This window comes from Peromyscus eremicus, chromosome 8b (assembly GCF_949786415.1).
Source record: "Peromyscus eremicus chromosome 8b, PerEre_H2_v1, whole genome shotgun sequence".
Lineage (NCBI taxonomy): Eukaryota > Metazoa > Chordata > Mammalia > Rodentia > Cricetidae > Peromyscus > Peromyscus eremicus.
The window spans coordinates 15,364,376-15,383,309 of NC_081424.1; the positions used below are offsets into that span (position 1 = coordinate 15,364,376).

Consider the following 18,934-nt stretch of genomic DNA (forward strand, 5'->3'; position numbering starts at 1 on the left):
CAGGACTATGCAAAGAAACCCTGACTCGAAAAACAAACACAAAATAGAAAGTGTTCCATCATAATGTGAAGTAACAACCAAGAGGAAATGGAGGGCACACTGGTCAGGAAGATGTAATAAAACAGAAGCAGAGGAGCTCCATGTCCCACGAGATCCATGAGGACACTCAGTCCAAACAGGAGATCAAAGGACCATTCTTAGGTTGGTGACAGCGCCCGATATAGCTGAGCAGACTATATTTAGAAATTCAATTTAGTAATGAGCAAAGAGAAAACTAAGCAAACAAAAACTCTGCAAAAGAGTGACCTGTGCAAGTGGGGAAGACGGCTAAGCTAAAGTAGGCTGCTGCTGGTGAGCAGTGACCACCACAGCCCAGATCCTCACACCTCAGAACGGAAGTGAGAAGGGTGCATGCAGAGCAGAACAAATCCTCATCTCTGTAACAGCAAACCCACCATTTAATCAGACAGCAAAGCACAGGGTTTCTGGAAAAACTGATGAAACATCATGATAAGAACAGACAACTCCTGCCCCAGTTAAAATGGCAACAAAGCAGTCATGGACAAATGTATAAACATAAATATGGACCTGCTGGGAAACAAGATTAACTAACTAGTCAGCCACATACCAAACAAAACAAAAACAACCACAATAACAAAAAAAAAAAAAAAAAAAAAAAAAAGGGGGAAAGGAAAAAAAAAAGATAAAAATCCATTGAAAATACAAGTACAAAGTTTGGCATCAAGTTGGCAAGCAAAAGATAACAATGAGAACTTTTTTTCTCAAAATACTTTTTTAAAATGTGTATGTTGTGCACCATGTGCAATGCCTGGTGCCTGTGGAAATCAGAAGAGGGTGCTGGATCCCCTGGAACCAGAATTACACTTGGTTTTAAGCCACCATGTGGGAGCTGGAGTTGAACCCAGGTCCTCTGCAAAAGGAGCAGTGTCCTTAAGCATCATCTCTCTCCAGCACTCAGCAATGAGAACGTCCAGGGGAAGCGGCGCTTACCTTTGACAGTGAGGTTGAAGCACCCAAGCCTATCCCCGGACAGTGAGTCTGCACCACACTGCAGCACCACAGCACTAGGCTGGTACATCTCCATCACTTTTGAGATGATCTAGTCAAGGATAAAACACATTAGTATTTAATGATATTTTACAACCCCACTTAATTTCTGAAAGCAGTACTTACAGGCTTAAAAATCTGTCCATATGATTCATCATCTATACCATCTCTCATGGGAAAATTGACAGCGTAGTATTTTCCTTTTCCAGCACCAATATCCTGTAACACAAAAACAGATCTTAAGAGACATGAACAAAAAAGCTTGACATATTTTGAAATTATTAGAAAACCAAGTAACACCCAGTTTTGGAAAAGGAAATAATAATAAAAGAAAAAATAAACAGGTACATGTTCCAGTATTCTAAGGCAAGTTTTAGAGAAGAAATTTAATAGCAGCATACAGTTAATACAAATAAAACACAAGTCTTGTAGCTTGGGCTGGTGAAAGGGCTGAGCAGGTAAAGCTCAATTAGTTAGATGCCCTGAGTTTGATCCCTGGGACCCAGCCACGTGGCAGGAGAGAACTGACTCTTGCATGGTATCCTCATGGCCCTGCCCGACACACAAAGTAAAAAGTTCTGACAAATCTCAGTCTGATTACTGACCACGAAAAAGGCGGACCCAGAACCCCAGGTGGGGTCTCCAGAGCCAGTACCTCCAACTGTCTTGCAGCCATGACACCAACTGCAGCACTCTGGAACCACAACCCCAGGTGGGGACCCCAAAATCATTCTCCCGTACCACTTACCAAGACACCCCGGGACCATGTGGCCCTCCGTGCCCTTGATCTGGGATAAAGATCCTGTCTTGTCTCCACTGATCCATTACTACTCGAAGACAGTGTGATATCCTGCACCCCACTCCCACAGAGCACTGCCTATTCCCAATGTGACAGCGGTCCCTGCTGCCAAGGACAACCTGCAGAACCTAGAGAGACCTGAAACTTTTTCAGATTGGCACTTATGCCTAGCTGACTTGAAACCATTTCCTACTCCCTATTCCTACATAAACGGAATGGTCAAAACTAAACACCAAGCACCATTTAGCTGGCCCACAACCAAGGCAAGGCCACATATGTGTACCAAGAAACACACACAGCCAACAACCTAATTCCAGATGCCTAGGTCCCATCATAAATGCACAAAAACCAAAAACAACAACAACATGTCTCCTCCAGAAATCAGCAACCGCCCCAGTTCATCTCATATTCTGACAGATTTGGTCTTACCCTCAAGTCTCCTGTTCCAGGAAAGTACTCCCCATACTTATGGAACGAAACCGTCATCACACGGTCTGTTGTATAAAAAGCTTCCTCAACACCATCGCCATGATGGATGTCTATGTCAATATACAAGACTCTCTGATGATACCTGAAAGGAAAGCAGAAGTAAGCCAGGATTCAGGAACTCGAGCTTCCAGGCCTTTGGGCAACCTAGAAAATCTAGAACTCTCTGCGGGCTACCCTCTTCTATACACTTCAAAGACAAGCATACATTTCTATACAGTCACACCCAAAGATTATGCCGATTGCCACATTAGAAAATTCAGCATTGCTGGGCGTGGTGGTACACGCCTTTAATCTCAGGAGGCAGAGGCAGGTGGATCTCTGTGAGTTCAAGGCCAGCCTGGTCTACAGAGTGAGTTCCAGGACAGCAGGGCTACACAGAGAAACCTGTCTCGGAAAAAAACAAAAACCAAGAAAAGGGGGGATTGGGGACTGCAGATGGCTCCCGGTTCAGTTCTCAGCACCCACATGGCAGCTCACAACTGTCTGTAACTCCAGTTCCAGGGGACCCTCACACAGACATACGCACAGGCAAAACACTAATGTACATAAAATAAGAATACATCAATTACTTAAAAAGAAAAAAAAATAAGGCCTGAATGGCATGGACATGAAGGTGCCTGGAACCCAGGGCTTACCCCTTCCCTCATAAATCAGAACAGATCCCCAGCATTTCTGTCCTGTCCATTGCTTTTTGTCTGATCCCAGGTGAATTCTATTTGTGTTTATGTCTATTTATTTAATTTAAACTTTTGTTTTTGTTTTTTCGAGACAGTGTGTTTCTGTGTAACAGCTCTCTCTTGCTGTCCTGGAACTAGCTTTGTAGGCCAGGCTGGCCTCCAACTTCCATAGATCAGACTGCCTATTAAAAGCATACATCACCACAGTCTGACTAATTTTACTTTTCTTGTGTGTGTGAGTGTGAGTGTGTGTGTGTGTGTGTGTACAGGTGTATGATTTCCAAAGCTGAGCTCAGTGATCATGAAAGACAGAGACAGGACACTGAGGGCAAACAAAACGAACAAACCAAAAACCAAACACCATGGGTTGGGGACTTAGCTCAGTGGCAGAGCGCTTGCCTAGCAAGCGCAAGGCCCTGGGTTTGATCCTCAGCTCAAAAAACAAACAAAACAAACAAACAAAAAATGGGTAGACAGACATCCTTTAATACAGGTTTCAAAGTTTTGTCTTCAAGTTACTGTCAGCATTCACACTTCCAGAGTCCTAGCAATCATTTTTATCAGCTAAAACAAATGCAAACCTAAATTCACAAACTACATCTAATGATTTTTAAAAGGCCATTTAGTGATAGTTTTAGGTATCTGTGCTTATTTCTTACCCTAGCCAGGGCAGTGGACTACTGTCTCATACCTCTGCATTGGCTTGTAATGAGTCCATACAAGATTCAGCATCAACCTATGATTTACTTGATATTCTTTAAAATCATTTTTTATTTCAGTTAAGTGATCTGATCACGAGGACAGCTCAGTTTGAACAAACTCACTTTAGTAATTCGAGGATGGCAAGCACGATATCATTAACATAGCAGAACCCCGACGCTTCCGACTTTTTGGCATGATGCAGTCCTCCAGCCCAGTTGACAGCCATGTCAGTTTGCTGCCGGTTTAACTTCACAGCCCCAGCTAAGAGGGAGAAACGTGTTATGGTATTTATTAAATATTTAAAATAAAAAAAATCAGTTCACACAAAATCCCTTTAAGTGAAGCCCTATTAAATATGCCATGTGTAAGCAAAAAACGTTTTGACATTGAAAAGCTAAGGATTATTTATAATTTAGGATCCTAAGTTTTCCTTAGATAACTATTTTCCTATAGTTTACCTAATTTAATGGCAGTATACATGGAAAGTTGTAGTAAAAAGGACAGAAAAAGTCTCTGATTGATCTAATAAAAAGTTGAATGGCCAATAGCAAGAGGAATTATAGGCAGGACTCCGGGCAGGGCAGGGAGAATAAGGAGGAGGAATTTAGGGTCGAGGGAGAAAAAGAGGAGAAGACACGGAGGAGGCTGGTAAGTAGGACACACAGAATGAAAGAGAGGTAAAAAGCCCCAAGGCAAAACATAAATGAGTACAAACAGGTTAAATTAAAAGAGCTTGTGGGACAAGCCTAAGCTAAGACTGAACACTGACAATATTAAGTCTCCATGTCTTTATTTGGGAGCTGGCTGGCAGCCCCCCAAAATTTGAACTACACCCCAGAACCCCATAAAACATTTAGTCACCACTGTGGTACCACTGGAGGAGATGGAAGAGTTGAGGTCTGATTTTAGTTTACTGGAGGCCTAACCTTGAAAAGGTCCCCCCATTCAGCCACCTTGAGGTAAATGGGCTACCCCCCAAAAAATGTATCCCATAGTGTGCTACCACAGTCCCAAAGCAGCAGGGCTGCTTCATGGTTTAAGCCCCCAAACTGTGAACCAAAATAAACCGTTCTTTTTAAAGGTGTCTCGGGTTTTACTACACTAATGGAAGTAGTCAACACGCCTGTAATCCCAGGGCATGAGAGGCTAAGGCAGGAGGATTTCCACAAATTCAAGGCCAGCCTGAGCACCATAGTGAGCTACAGGCCAGCCAGGGCTACTGAGTGAGACTGTCTTAAAAACAAATCTATAAGCACTAAGTTGGCATGATAGCACGCATCTGTAACCTTAGCATTCAGGAGGCAGCCCCATGTGGACTATGAGTTTGAGGCTTCCTGAGTGACACAGTGTAGCAAAAGCAAAATAAAACAAACAAAAGAAAATCCTACTACCATTAAAACATTGCTTTAGACAAAAACTACAGAGACACCACAGCTCCCTTCGGATCATGTTCAACCTCAGGGACTCGGGACACTCACCGACTGAACCCCCGGTTGAGAGCTGACAGAACTCAAAGAGTCCGTCAAATACTGGACAATCTTCTCCAACGTTAACTGTGGAAGACAAGTGCATGAGAGTCAACCCATTATGCAAACGACTGAAAGCTCTTCTTAAAAACTATCATAAACATTTTGTTTCAAGCAATCATAGAGCATACCCTTTATGGTACTAATATAAAATTTGTAATTTTAAAATATGACTCATATTTTAGTGAAGATAATTAAATTGTTATCTGTGGAATGCCATTACCAAATCTTATCAGGATACTTGTGAATATTGACATATATTCCCCCGCCTCCCTGTGGTTAACACTGACTTTAGAAGATGCTAAGAATTAAAGAGTTTCATGGAACAAAGATACAGAAGAATGGGTATTTAAAACAAGATGAGAACTCATAGACAGACGTGTCACACTATCACGACATGCTTGGTTGCTCATGCTGAAAGAAAACATTATTGAAGTTGTGTATAACCCATTCTTAGTCACTCTTCATACTCCAAATGACAGCCCCTTTAGGAAGAGGACAACCGTTTCACACACCTACAAATTACAGGTACTAGAAAGAAATCACTCTTTTGTTGTTCAAATATGATTTAATATAAATCAGCATTATATAGGTTTTAAAAATTTCTGTCATATATGCAAGGGCTATCTGTAACTGTGTAATTCCCAAACAAAAACAACAAAAACCTGTAGATAAGTAGTATCTGTCCTATCATAGCCTTGCATTATCAAATGGGCTAGTCACAGAGAAATATATGAAGTTCTATGAACTTAGGAAATTCTTATCAACTGCACTAAATCTAATATAATCATCACGGAAGTACATCATAAAAAGTCCATCTCGGAGCTGGGCGGTGGTGGTGCACGCCTTTAATCCCAGTACCCAGGAGGCAGAGGCAGGCGGATCTTTGTGAGTTCAAGGCCAGCCTGGTCTACAGAGTGAGATTCAGGAAAGGCGCAAAGCTACACAGAGAAACCCTGGCTTGAAAAACAAAACAAAACAAACAAAAAAAGTCCATCTCTCCCTGAGGAAATTGACTCCAGTATTAAGCTTCAAAAGATAGCATTCCCAATGTTTTAGGATATTCTGCAGTATTTCTTCAATTCAATTTACTACCAGTCCCTAATAACAAAAATCTTTAACCTATAAAAGAACACATGTAGGAGACTAAGGAACACTTCACCAACGTCCCACCAAAGGGGAAATGGTCTTCATATTATAGTGCAATGTAAGTGAAGCATGAAAACAGCAAACTGCAGGCGGATCTCTGAGTTCGAGGCCAACCTACATTAGCAAGCTTCAGGACGGTCAGAGTTATAAAGCCTCAAAAGCCTTAAAGCAAACAACAACAACAGAATGAAGTATATTTTTCTTTTTTGTAAAACAGTGACCTCCTGACCAATCCCAAAGTTATCATGAGAACAAAATAAAAAGAGAAAGACAAAATTGACATTCTAATTTGACATTCTAATTGGTTTTTTAAAGTAACATTAATATTGGTCCAATGACCTTCTGAATTAATAATTATATTAATACTTTAAACCAGTAGGAAAAAATATTTACTCAGGCTGCTCTACACCTAAGCTCCTGAAAAGATTTATTCTAAGCCAGAATAAGCAATCAGGAGGAAGAGGCAAGCAGATCTCTGTGAGTTCAAGGACAGCCAAGGCTATACAGAGAAACTGTCTCAAAAAAAACAAAAAACAAAAACAAAACAAAAAAAACCACAAAAAGATTCATTTACATTCACCACTATTAAAATATGTCATTTACAACGTACATCTCTGCATCTGCTTACTGTACTCAGACATGTTATCTGGTCTTATTGATCGTAGAAATTTGATATACTCATCACTGTGGTATTTTGTCATTTCTTCTGCAGTGGCTTTATGCGGCCTCTGAAAAGAAAAACACCAAGATGCTGGAATTATTAATTGTTAAAATAGAATTCTCAAGTAAGATGCTTAAGTTTTGTGATCAGTCTCTTCTAAAGAACTAGGTCCACCTGAGTAACATAAATTACAAAGTTAATCCAAACTCAGACATTTGTTGTCCAGGAAAAGCTAATGTCACTCTTGTTTAGTAGAAATAGGTCACACGTTCAGACTCTCGCTCATTTCCATCACACCTTTATTGCTTAACATCTACCTTGGCCTTTCATTTATTCTAATTTTCGTTCTGAAGAGCTCAATTTCACTGATGACATACTTCTTCCACAAGGTTTCCCACATCTCTAAAATATCTGTATCTGAAAGAAATGATTTCTACAGCACTGTTTAGGACTGTTAACTGTTTCAAACCTTCTTCTCCTTGAGGTGTTAAGCATCATCCTGTCTTAAACTTTTACATACACTCCTGCCCTTATTTTGCAAACTCATGAGGTGGCTGTGTATCTTACACTATGTTTTATCTACCTGGCTACTATCAACAGTATTTTATATATATGATAATCAAATAAATGCAAGATTAATTTTCTACAAACCTCTTGCAATAGTCCCAGTCAATTCTTTTCTTTTCTTTTTAAAATTACATTGTATTTATTTACTTATTTTTGGAGGTGTGTGTCACTGTACCCATGTGGTATCTAGAGACAATGTGGGGGAATTAGGTCTCTCTTTCCACTGTGAGAGCTCTGGGGATTGAACTCTGGTTATTAGGCTTGGTGCCTTTATCTATTAAATTATCCCACCAACCCCAAGTAAATTCTTTTTAGCAACACGGGCAATTCAACAGTACTGTCACAAAAATATCTGGTATGCTGGGCAAAGCTATTCTCCAGAACACAGCCTAAGACCAGGGTGGGGTGAGGTGGTGGTTTAAAACGATTAAGGAAGGAAGAGACTATTATTACTCCTATAACTTGGCCTTTCTCTGATGAATCAAACCAAAAGAACTGTCTTCTTTCAGATCTTCTCATTTACTAAATGCATCTCCCACGGCAGCATAAGAAGCTTTCAAATACTAGTTTAAAGAAGCAGTGCCAAAAGAGTACTTACATATATTTCCATTTTTCGGTATAAACCATAATTTAGCAGCAAGTTATGAGTCATCCGGATTCTATGAGGCTTCATGGGATGACCCTGACCATAATAATAATTTCCAATATCACCTAAAAGAAAAAAGATGCCCATTAAACAACACATTTATATGAGTGTGCATTCAACTCAAAAAAATTTATCACTTAAAGAATTGTTAAAAATTAGATTTTTTTTTTTTTTTTTTTTTTTTTTTTGGTTTTTCGAGACAGGGTTTCTCTGTGTAGCTTTGCGCCTTTTCCTGGAACTCACTTGGTAGCCCAGGCTGGCCTCGAACTCACAGAGATCCGCCTGGCTCTGCCTCCCGAGTGCTGGGATTAAAGGCGTGCGCCACCACCGCCCGGCTAGATTATTTTTGTAACATTCAAATTTTATTAGAAACCCAATATATCCTGCAGATTTTATATATGCTGAGGACTCAATTTCTTTGTAGGGAGAGGAAAATTTTTCTAACTTTTAGTTCTCCAATTTTAAAGAGAAACCCGTTTTTAACGGATTTGTTGTTGTTTATTTTGTGAACTTAGATACATAAAATGTATTCTTGAAGTCTGAGTTATCATTTAATTTGTTTAGCTAGTCTCACTTCTTGGATGACTTTTTGGCACCCCACAGAAATCTCTTACAGTTGAGCTGGTATGTTCAGTGTCTACTAGGGGAGTTTTGGTAACTGAAATTTAGGGTCTAAAGGAAGCTTTGCTATGCTAAGACACATTCATGGCATTTTTCAGGTAATAAGAACAATCTTGTCCTTGGGACTAGACAGCTATAGCCTGTCTGTTAAAATGTCTTAGTGCCCAATGTCTTAAAGCAAAAAACAAAATAACGCCCAGATCTGGTTCTCATCAACAAGACACTTTAGGTAACGTTGTACTGCTTATCACAAAATGTCAACGATGAGAAAGCCTGTCAACAAACTTAGAAAAAAATGTGTATTACTTTTCTAAGGTAAGGGACACTTTTTAAATATGATTTATTTTTATTTTATGTGCCTGAGAGTCTACCTGCATGTACATCAGCAGACCACATACACGCCTGGTGCCTGTGGAGGTCAGAAGGTGTCAGATCCCCTGGAACTGGAGTTACAGATGGCATAAGCCACTCTGTGGGTGCTGGGAACAGAACCCTGGGTCCTCAGCAGGTGCTCCAGTGTTCTTAACTGATGAGCCATCTCTTCAGCTCTATAAAGGATACTTTCTTTACAATAGCCTTGTCAAGCAAGAAATGAGAAATTACCACTAATAATGGAGTTTAGATAAAACATTCAAACACTGTTAGGACAGCTGAACTGATTTTACCAGCCTGCAAATCTTACTGTTTCAACATGGGTTTATACACTAAAAGCTAAACCCTAAACTCCTTATACCTGCCCTTAAAACAAAAAAAGGAAGTTTTCCCATGTCCCAGCCTGCTGGCGGTTGGGACAAATCTCTCCCACTTGCGTTCCCCAAGTAAACACATAGAGGCTTACATTAACTATAACTGCATGGCCATGGCTCAAGCTTTTAGCTAGCTAGCTTTATATCCTAAATTAGTTCATAACTATTAGTCTATGTATTGCCACATGTTCCATGGCTTTACCTATGTCCCATTACATGATGCTCCTTGGGTGGCTTGCTGGTATCTCCTGACTCAGCCTTCCTCTCCCCAGAATTTCCCTTGTCTGCTTATCCCGTCTATACTTTCTGCCTGTCTACTGGCCAATCAGCATTTTATTAAACCAGTGTACAAAAGCATTATCCCACAGCATTTCCCCTTTTCTGTTTAATTAAAAAGGAAATTTTAACTTTAACATAGTAAAATTACACACACACACACACACACACACACACACACACACACACACACACAGTTACAAAGAGATTAAAAAACTCAAGACCTATAGGCTGAAGATCCCCATAAGAATACAGCACCCTTTATCAGCAGGTTTTCTAGGTATACATAGATATAATTCAATTAGGTAGGTAATCTTCAAATACTTCAAAGACCTACAGAATATGGCATTTAAAAGGTTTTAAAAACTTACGACTTTCTGGACAATGAGACACGTCTGCTCCTGGCAACATCGATTTACTTCAAAGAGAAAGATGGGTGTCAAAGACACTCCATATGGAGTTTATCTTATTCTTGGCAAAAATAGCCATTTGGGCAAGAAACTGTTTTTGCCTGAACTGTTTGACAAAATGTTGTGTCAATGAAGGACCCATAGGAAGGTGACCACTGAACTTTGTAAGGTAAGATGGTCCTTTAGGTTCCTGCTTCACAGAGGAAACTGCCAGACATTCTATAGGACACAGGAAAAAGTGACTGAGAGACTCTACGCCTATTGGCTGAAGGCTGAAGATGGATGCCCCAATGTTGCAGAGGAACTTTGGATGACTGTCCAGGCAGACAGCTGTCTCTGTCATTATAGATTTTTGGAAGTTGCTTACAATGAATTTCCTGTTTACTTAGATAATATTATATCCTTCTAGAGTCTTTGATGTAGTTGAAGACTAGATAGTTTTAATTATAATTTTCCTTAGTTATGATAAAAGATAAGTTAGATATGGAACCTTAGATTCACAAATATAGAATAAACAGAATAATTTTCAATTATATTTGCCAAATATAAATAGACTAGAAATTGTGACTGTAATTCTTGCTTGATAACTGTTTTGTTATATATAAGTTTACTAGGTTAAAGTTAAAACCTTCCTTTTTGATTAGACAGAAAAGGGGAAATGCTATGGAGTATCTTTCTGTATGCTGTGAATATATGTTGCTCTGATTGGTTGATAAATAAAGCTGCATTGGCCTATGGCAGGACAGGATGGAGAGGTGGGAGAATTCAAGAGAGATAGTGGGAAGAAGAAAGGAGAGGCAGAGGAGATGCCATCCCGCTGTCCAGAGAGCAGCATGTAATGGCACACACACACACACACACCACAGAATATGTGGTGACATACAGATTAATAGAAATGGGCTGAGTTTAAATATAAGAGCTAGTCAGTGGTAGGCCCGAGCTAATGGCCAAGCAGTTATAAATAATATTAAGCCTCTGAGTGATTATTTTATAAGCAGGTCATGGGACTGCGGAGCCCAGGCAGGACTGGAGAAACTTCTAGCACCCGGGGAAGCAGAAGCAGGTAGATCTCTGTGACTTCAAGGCCAGCCTGGTCAATCTATCTACACACAGAATTCCAGGCCAGCCAGAGCTCCATAGTAAGACCCTTCTTCAAAAACAAAATACCCCCCGTTTAGAATCTTTCCTAATAAAGCCATTTCATTTGTACAGTGGAAATAAAAAATGTAGAGCGTTTCATACTACTACCTAACAATAGTCCAGGAAACATTTGCTTTTCTTCCCTCGAGAGAAAATTCTAGTTATGTAGCCCAGGCAGGCAATGCATTCATGATCCTACTGAGAAAGTGCAGACTTTTGCCACCACCCCCAGGTGAACATTCATTCTGTTAAAACCTGTCATCTAATAGTATGACTGAATATGTTGGTATAGTACTTCCAATTTATTTAACTTCATTTTCAACACAAGCTATCTTCTGTAGACAATTTATAAACAGGGGACTACTTAGAATGCTAGCTCTCTTTTCAAAGATGAATGCAAACAGCAGAGCTAAGAAACAACACATCTCATTGGCCTATGTAGACAATTACTTTTTTAAATTATATTTTTGTTGTGAAATAATCTTATTGTGCACTGTGAAGATGTGTCTTTTTCAAGGCGCCTTCTGATTTGTTTAATAAAGAGCTAAATGGCTAATAACTAGGCATGAGGTATAGGCAGGACTTCCAGGTAGAGAGAGGACTGTAGGAAGAAGAGAAGCAGAGAAGCCAGCCAGACAAGGAGAGGAATAGGGGGTGCAAGATGAAAGAGAGGTAAAAGACACACGGTAGAATGTAGATTAATAAAAATATGGGTTAATTTAAGTTATAAGAGCTAGTGGGACAGGCCTAAGCTAAGGCTGAGCCTTCATAATTAATAAGTCTCTGTATTATTTGAGAGCTAGCTGGTAGGACAGAGAAAGACTTGTTACATATGGCACCCAAATTGGGGCTCAAATATCCAACCATAGAGCCTGAAAAAGCTACGAAAAATTCTGGACAAGGAGTTGTATGTGGATTCCTATTCCTGCAGTCTCTCAGGTGGGCCAGAGTGGCTAACATGACACGATTTGTCTTACGTGGTCAGAAAATGCTTCAGGTACTTAGTAAAGTGAGATCCAGACACAGAAAATCTCAAAAAGGTACACTATGTTTAAAAATGTGCTTAGATGCCATGGTAAAGAAAATCGCTATAGACCATCATGAAAAAAATAGTTTAAAATAAAGTCTTTAAAGACAGAGTAAGAAATATTAAAAAAAAGAAAGCCTCATAAAGATGGGAAATACACAGGGCATCTGGATCCTGTATGGTGTTTTGTTGATTTTGAATTTTTTGAATGCTAATGAACAGAGAACAACTGCTGCTGAGAGACACTGGACTGTAGAAGGGACTGCGGAATTAAACCAGCCTAGATACTTTAGGGATAGCGTGGCTTCAAAGTGGAAGTCAGACAATGTGTTGCATTGGGGGAAAAGTTATGCTTTTGTTTCCACAGGAAATGAAAAGCTATGGATTCCTTCAAAGTTCATCAAGATCAGATTTGACCAGGGGAGACCTCCTGAGGATCTTGGCTACAGACATGAGGGGAAAAGCCAAGAAAGACTACAAGACAGGTGATGTGTAAGTTGATCCCTCCACATGGGAACAGCTCTGAGACTGGATGAAACAGGATAGATCTTAGTGGCTACAGAATCCTCATGACTTATTATCATATGCCATCCCTTCATATGACATGGACAGAGATTTATATTATAGTTTGATTATACAGTCCAAACAAACTTATAAAGTTGAAAGATGCCTTTTACCTGCTCAAAAATAAAGCAAAGTTATCTTTAACTGACTTGTGCACACTGTACATTCCATACTTACCTTAATGCAGATATGTTACCTTTGAAAGTTTATGTTTTCAGAAAAAAAGGGACCAGACACCAATAAAGGTTAAGTAGCCCAGATGATCCAGCCTCTCATAATGCCTCTGTTGCAGTTTCCTCAAAATTTTACAGCCTGCACATCTTCAAAGCTGCGAGTTGAAATGGTGCAGCCTCAGACTCTCTGGCCAGAGCTTCAGAGAAGCCTTACCTTCCCCATCACACTGAGACTGGACAACAGCTAGCTCTCCTCAGACTTGACCACTATCACAATTTTTTTCAGGGTCCCCTAAAGATGCCTTCAACCCCAGACAACAGGAAGCAGTCTAGAAAACATGATACTCACATTCCCAAAAGGTGGGGTAGTGGGATTTGGTTATTCAGAGGGTTATGGGTATTTGTCATTGTTTGGGGGGTCTAGTTACAAGTTGTCATTGGTCATGGTCAGGAAAAAAGCTGAACAAAGGAGATTAGATTCAAGGATCTCTTCCTGAAGGAAGAAAGGGGGGATACAATATAGAAATGATGGGACAGAAGGGTGGATTATTGAGTCTACTTTTGAACAACCATTAGTTTCAAGCATTTATGTACACTGGTATGAATTTTTGTATACTGATACAAATTTAGGGTTATTTCTGTTATACTGTACATATGTTTCTACTCTTGTTTAAGGTATTGTACCTATGCACCTCATTTAAAAGTGTACTGTATAATTTATTACATTAATGTATAATTACATAAAAATGTAGTGCATAATTAGGAAATATTGGTTAGTAGTTACTCATCTATAATAAACAAACGTGTTCATGTTAGGTATGTTTTCAAGGTTAAACATATATAGTTCAGATAGATAGGTGGTGTTCAAACACTTCAGAGATCTACAGAATATGGCATTTAAGATTTTTTAGTAATCTACAGTTTTTCATGATGTGAGACATGTCTGCTCCTGACAGCACTAATTTACTTCAAAAAAGGAGGATGGACATCTAAGAAACTCCATATGGAGTTTGCTTTTTTTGTGGCAAAGTTAGACACTGGGCAAGAAACTGCTCTTGCCTAGACTACTGACAGTATGCTGTCCAAATTGGACAAGCAGGACACAAAAGAAAGTGACTGTTGCCAAGACAAGGTAGGACAGTCCTTCAAAATTCCTGCTTCACAGAAGAGTCTGTCAGATATTCTAGACCTGCAGGCCAAAGATGGAAGCCCCAATGTTACAGAGGAAACTTGAGTAACTGTCTAGGCAGTCAGCTGTTTCTGTCATTTCTAGTTTTGAAAGTTGTTTGCTCTACACTTCCTGTTTAATCAGGTGATATTAAATCCTTGACGGGTCTTTGATGGGGTTGAAGACCAGATGGTTATAGTTAGACTTTTCTTTGTTACCAAATTCAGAAAAGAAACTTACACAAGACATAAGAGATTTATAAAGTTGAGAAACATAAGAGCTTAAGTTGTTTATCTAAGATGATGCTTTAAGATAAAAGAAGACATTTTTAGGATGGTTTAGGTATAAAACTTTGAACTAAGATAGGATAGGCAATATATTACTTTCTCTGAATTTGCCAAATACATATAGACTAAACATTGTGAATGTAATTCTTACTTGATAATTGTTCTTATTGTATATAGTTTTACTATGTTAGAGTTAAAATCTTTCTTTTTTATTTAGACAAAAAGGGGGAAATGCTGTGAAATAATCTTTTTGTACACCATAAAGCTGTGTCTTTGCCAAAGTACCTTCTGATTGGTTTGACAAAGAGCTAAATGGCCAATAGTTAGGCAGGAGGTAGAGGCGGGACATCCAGGAACAGAGAGGACTCTGGGATGAAGAGAGGCAGAGAAGCCAGCCAGACACAGAGAGGAAGCAGGAGGTGCAAGATGAAAGAGGGATAAAAGTCATGTGGTAGAATGTAGATCAATAACGTTTATTTTCCTAGAACTTAGTATTGGCTCTTTGTCTTTTCACTTATAGAATATGCTACTATTTTATAATTGCAAAGAAGAATGATACCCAGAAATGTTAGGTAATGCAGCCAAAGTTATACAACTAGTAGATAGGAGCTACATTCAGATACAGGGAGGATGGATCACAGGCAGTAAATACTCTTTTGTCTTGTCTCTGGCAGAGCAATGTCAGGGTCACATGAAAGTAACAGCAGGACCAAGGCTAATGAGAAAAGAATATAGTATAAATGCTTTTAATCAAAGCATGATTTCTGTTAACTTAAAGAATGTGAACAAAATAAATGACCTACCTAACTTATGAAAGTAACTTGTAACAGCAAGGGCCTCAAACTTATATTAATACATACAGCTTCCAACAAACTTTTGTCATAATTTTGAGGCGTTATTCTCACTAGGAATATCCATTCAGCCTAAGGACATATACTTACAAGTGCAGCCAAGCCGCAGATGATGACTTTTTCAGAATCCCTCCATAGGCCTGGGATATAGTTCAGAGGTAGAACTCTCCTCTTGCATATGCAGGCCTTTGGTTTAGTTCCTCAGCACAGAAGCGCGGGGGGGGGGGGGGGGATGAGAAGAGGAAACCTAAGGGGGCTATGGGGAGGGGGTTCTGAGGAGGGAGGAGGAGGGAGATATAAAGGGCAAAGAAGGAGGAGGGTAAACTAACAGTAAGGATGTCTCAAGAAGTCAAAGGAATCATAGGCCTAAACTACCTACAATACACATAAGTCAGCGTAAATACATGTTCCCTCCAAGAACCATTAGCCATAAAACCCCCAATACGAGGCATGAGAACCCCCTCTGAGTTGCTGGCCAGAGTTGACCAAGAGATTCTCAAAACATTATAGGGTGTTGCCCCTGGCTGCCCCCTAAGGGTAGAAGGTAACTTACTGCCTCTTGCTCAAGACATCATGCACTTCAGATGCTGGGTCCAATGGCCCTAAGCTAGACCTGACCTGAAAGCCTTCTCTAGGTCTACCCTTCATGTTATGAAAAGGAGTTCTGCAGGCTCCAGAGAGGGAAGCACTCAACAGTCCTACCCAGCAATGGCATCTATGAATCACAGTAACAACCACCATGGTACCTTAAGTGTGCTAGTGGCATGCATATCTTTGCAGTAACCAACAGCTTTCTAATTAGACTTAAGAGTCTTTCAGCAAGAGGGAAATCATGCCTAGCCCAGAAACAATTAGTACGTCTACAATATAACCCCTGCACCTAAGGCTCAGGGATCACTGGGGAAGAGGGAGCAGAAAGGCTTCAAGAGTCAGAACAACAGGGAGTTTGCTGTGAGACTGTGTCTCCTAGAAATGTCAGAAGCTACACCCATAAAGTCTCACCAATGACCTATACATGACCCAAACAAAGACACCAATAGACATGTAAGATTGGGCAATGTTCGGGAAGCCTCAAGCCTAGAAAAGAACTACAGGCAACTGCATAATGATGAGAGCAGGAGAAAGTCTTCCTCAGGGCAGTGCAGACCAATTGGTTATCTATTACCAAATGGTTGTCAGCCCCGGAAACATCTACAAGTTTTTTTTTTTTTTTTTGTTTTTCAAGACAGGGTTTCTCTGTGTAGCTTTGCGCCTTTCCTGGAACTCGCTTTGGAGACCAGGCTGGCCTTGAACTCACAGAGATCCACCTAGCTCTGCCTCCCGAGTGCTGGGATTAAAGGCGTGCGCCACCACCGCCCGGCAATTTATATAGGCTGAACAGGTTGTATTTACGTATTTACATATATATGTATGTATGTACATGTAAGTGTGTTTGTGTGTGTATTAACAAAGAAAACAGGCCATGAATCTGAAAGAGAGCAGGCTGGGAGGAAGGGCTATACAGGAGGGTTTGGAGGAAGGGGAAGAAGAAAATGATGCAATCAGATTATAATCTCACACACAAAAAACCCAAAACGAAGAACTATTTTGTGGGCATGGCAGTGCATGCCTTTAACAAGAGCACTCCAGTGGCAGAGGACAGGTAATTCTTGGAAGAGTAAGGGGAGGGAATAATAATTCCTAACCTTTCCAGCTCAGTATCAGTTCTGTATCTAGTTATTTTGTAGATACCTACTTCTTAATAAAGACCTGGCTCTTCTTTTTAAGAAAATGTTATCTGAACTGATTCTTTTAAAAATTTATTTAATGTGTATGGGTGTTTTGCCTGCATGTATGTCTGGGCTTGGTGTCTATGGAGAACAGAAGGAATCAGAGCCTGTGGTCCTGGAGTTCAAGACTGAACTGAGCAACAATGTGGGTGCTGGGAATTGAACCCAGGTCCTCTAAAGGAGTAGCCAGTGCTGAGCCACCCAGCCCCCTTCTCTTTTCTTAATTTATGGGCCTATGGTCTTTGTCAGATAATTTGGGCATTTCTAAATGGTATCCCATTTTTGTTCAAATACTTCAACTCGACTCAAGATAAAAATATAAATGTACTAAAATTGGGGTAACACTATAATCAAATGTATTTCTGAAGCAAAAATTTGTAAATATCACAGTTAGTGGAATAAAGATAATAAATGGAATCGTATTAATTCGGGATAAACCTTAGATTCCAAGTGAGTGAACAAAAAACTGGTACTTTTCAGATCATTGTAATTTCAGGACTGTGAAATGTACTTTCACCCCGTATACAGATAAGCCGTCAAAAGTAATCAAGAAAAAACAAGAAAACAAGAATAAAAAGACTACTGTGAAATTTTTGTCTGCCATCCAACACTAGTGTTGTAAAAGGCTTTAACACAGCAGGCTGTCTGTCTGCTTTGAGTCTGGGTTTCCACAAACCTGTCTTCCCCCATTTTATTCCTTCCCTTCCTCAACACCCCTGAAATCTCAGGGTTTCCTCACTTTCCTCATGCATGTAACAAGAGCCGGCCACTGGCCACACAGACAATAAACTAGGTGCCCAAGTACTCCAGGAATGACGTCCTGTCCTGTGTCTTTTCTCAGGAACGATTCTTGGGTGCTGTGTCTTTCTATATTGTCTCCTTCGACACCTCAATGATTTATGCTTGTCAGCTGAGAAATACAATTTCAGTAACTCCTCCTCCTCCTCCCTGGATTTCAGGCTCATAGAGGTAACTTTCCTAAGTGTTTCCATTTGCTCTAAATAGAGATCTCAAATACATGACGGCCAACATGGAGCCCTTGGTTAGTCTAGACATGACAGGCAATTGAGGACCAAGGAAAGCCTCTGATGAAGTGAAATGTGAGGGGGGCCAGGGATCAAGGAATTCTGTGGGAACGGGATTCAAAAGCACAGGAAATGTCTTTAGAGAGTTATGTACCAAATTTAAATGTTGTGTGCAACAAACATCAGCATTCCCAAACTGATGCAATACTTCATTAGCATGAGTCTGTAACCAAAAAACAATTATCCATTTCACGGACAGTAAAGATTTATACAGCAGCTAAAAACTAATGCAGCTGTACTAAAAGTTACCTGGCAAAAGACACTGACACCACCATTTTAAACAAAAATAAAATAAATATGACAACAGTTGGCTGCTCTGTAGAATTCTTGTATCTGACAAAAAAGTTAGGAGTACATTGAGAAGATGATTTTGATAATTGTGATAGTCTTTATTTGTGTTGCTTTTCTCTGGACCATGTCTCCAAACATTCTGATTATGATTATCTCCATCAGAGAAAAAATAAACACAGCATAAAGCAATTGGTGCTTAATTATATAAATTATGCATACATTCAATTCTATTATACTGTATA

General features: G+C 39.8%; 1 protein-coding gene across 1 annotated transcript in view; it reads right to left on the reverse strand.

Annotated features, from left to right (window-relative positions):
* Positions 1-18,934, reverse strand: part of Hdac2 (histone deacetylase 2) — a 28,104-nt gene that overhangs the window by 5,641 nt on the left and 3,529 nt on the right. The window contains exons 2-8 of the mRNA XM_059272544.1: positions 8,237-8,349; positions 7,021-7,138; positions 5,214-5,288; positions 3,858-3,996; positions 2,297-2,438; positions 1,195-1,287; positions 1,012-1,120 (exon numbers count right to left, since the gene is read on the reverse strand). Of these exons, the coding sequence (XP_059128527.1) occupies positions 1,012-1,120; positions 1,195-1,287; positions 2,297-2,438; positions 3,858-3,996; positions 5,214-5,288; positions 7,021-7,138; positions 8,237-8,349 (789 nt within the window). The remainder of the gene's footprint in view (positions 1-1,011; positions 1,121-1,194; positions 1,288-2,296; positions 2,439-3,857; positions 3,997-5,213; positions 5,289-7,020; positions 7,139-8,236; positions 8,350-18,934) is intronic.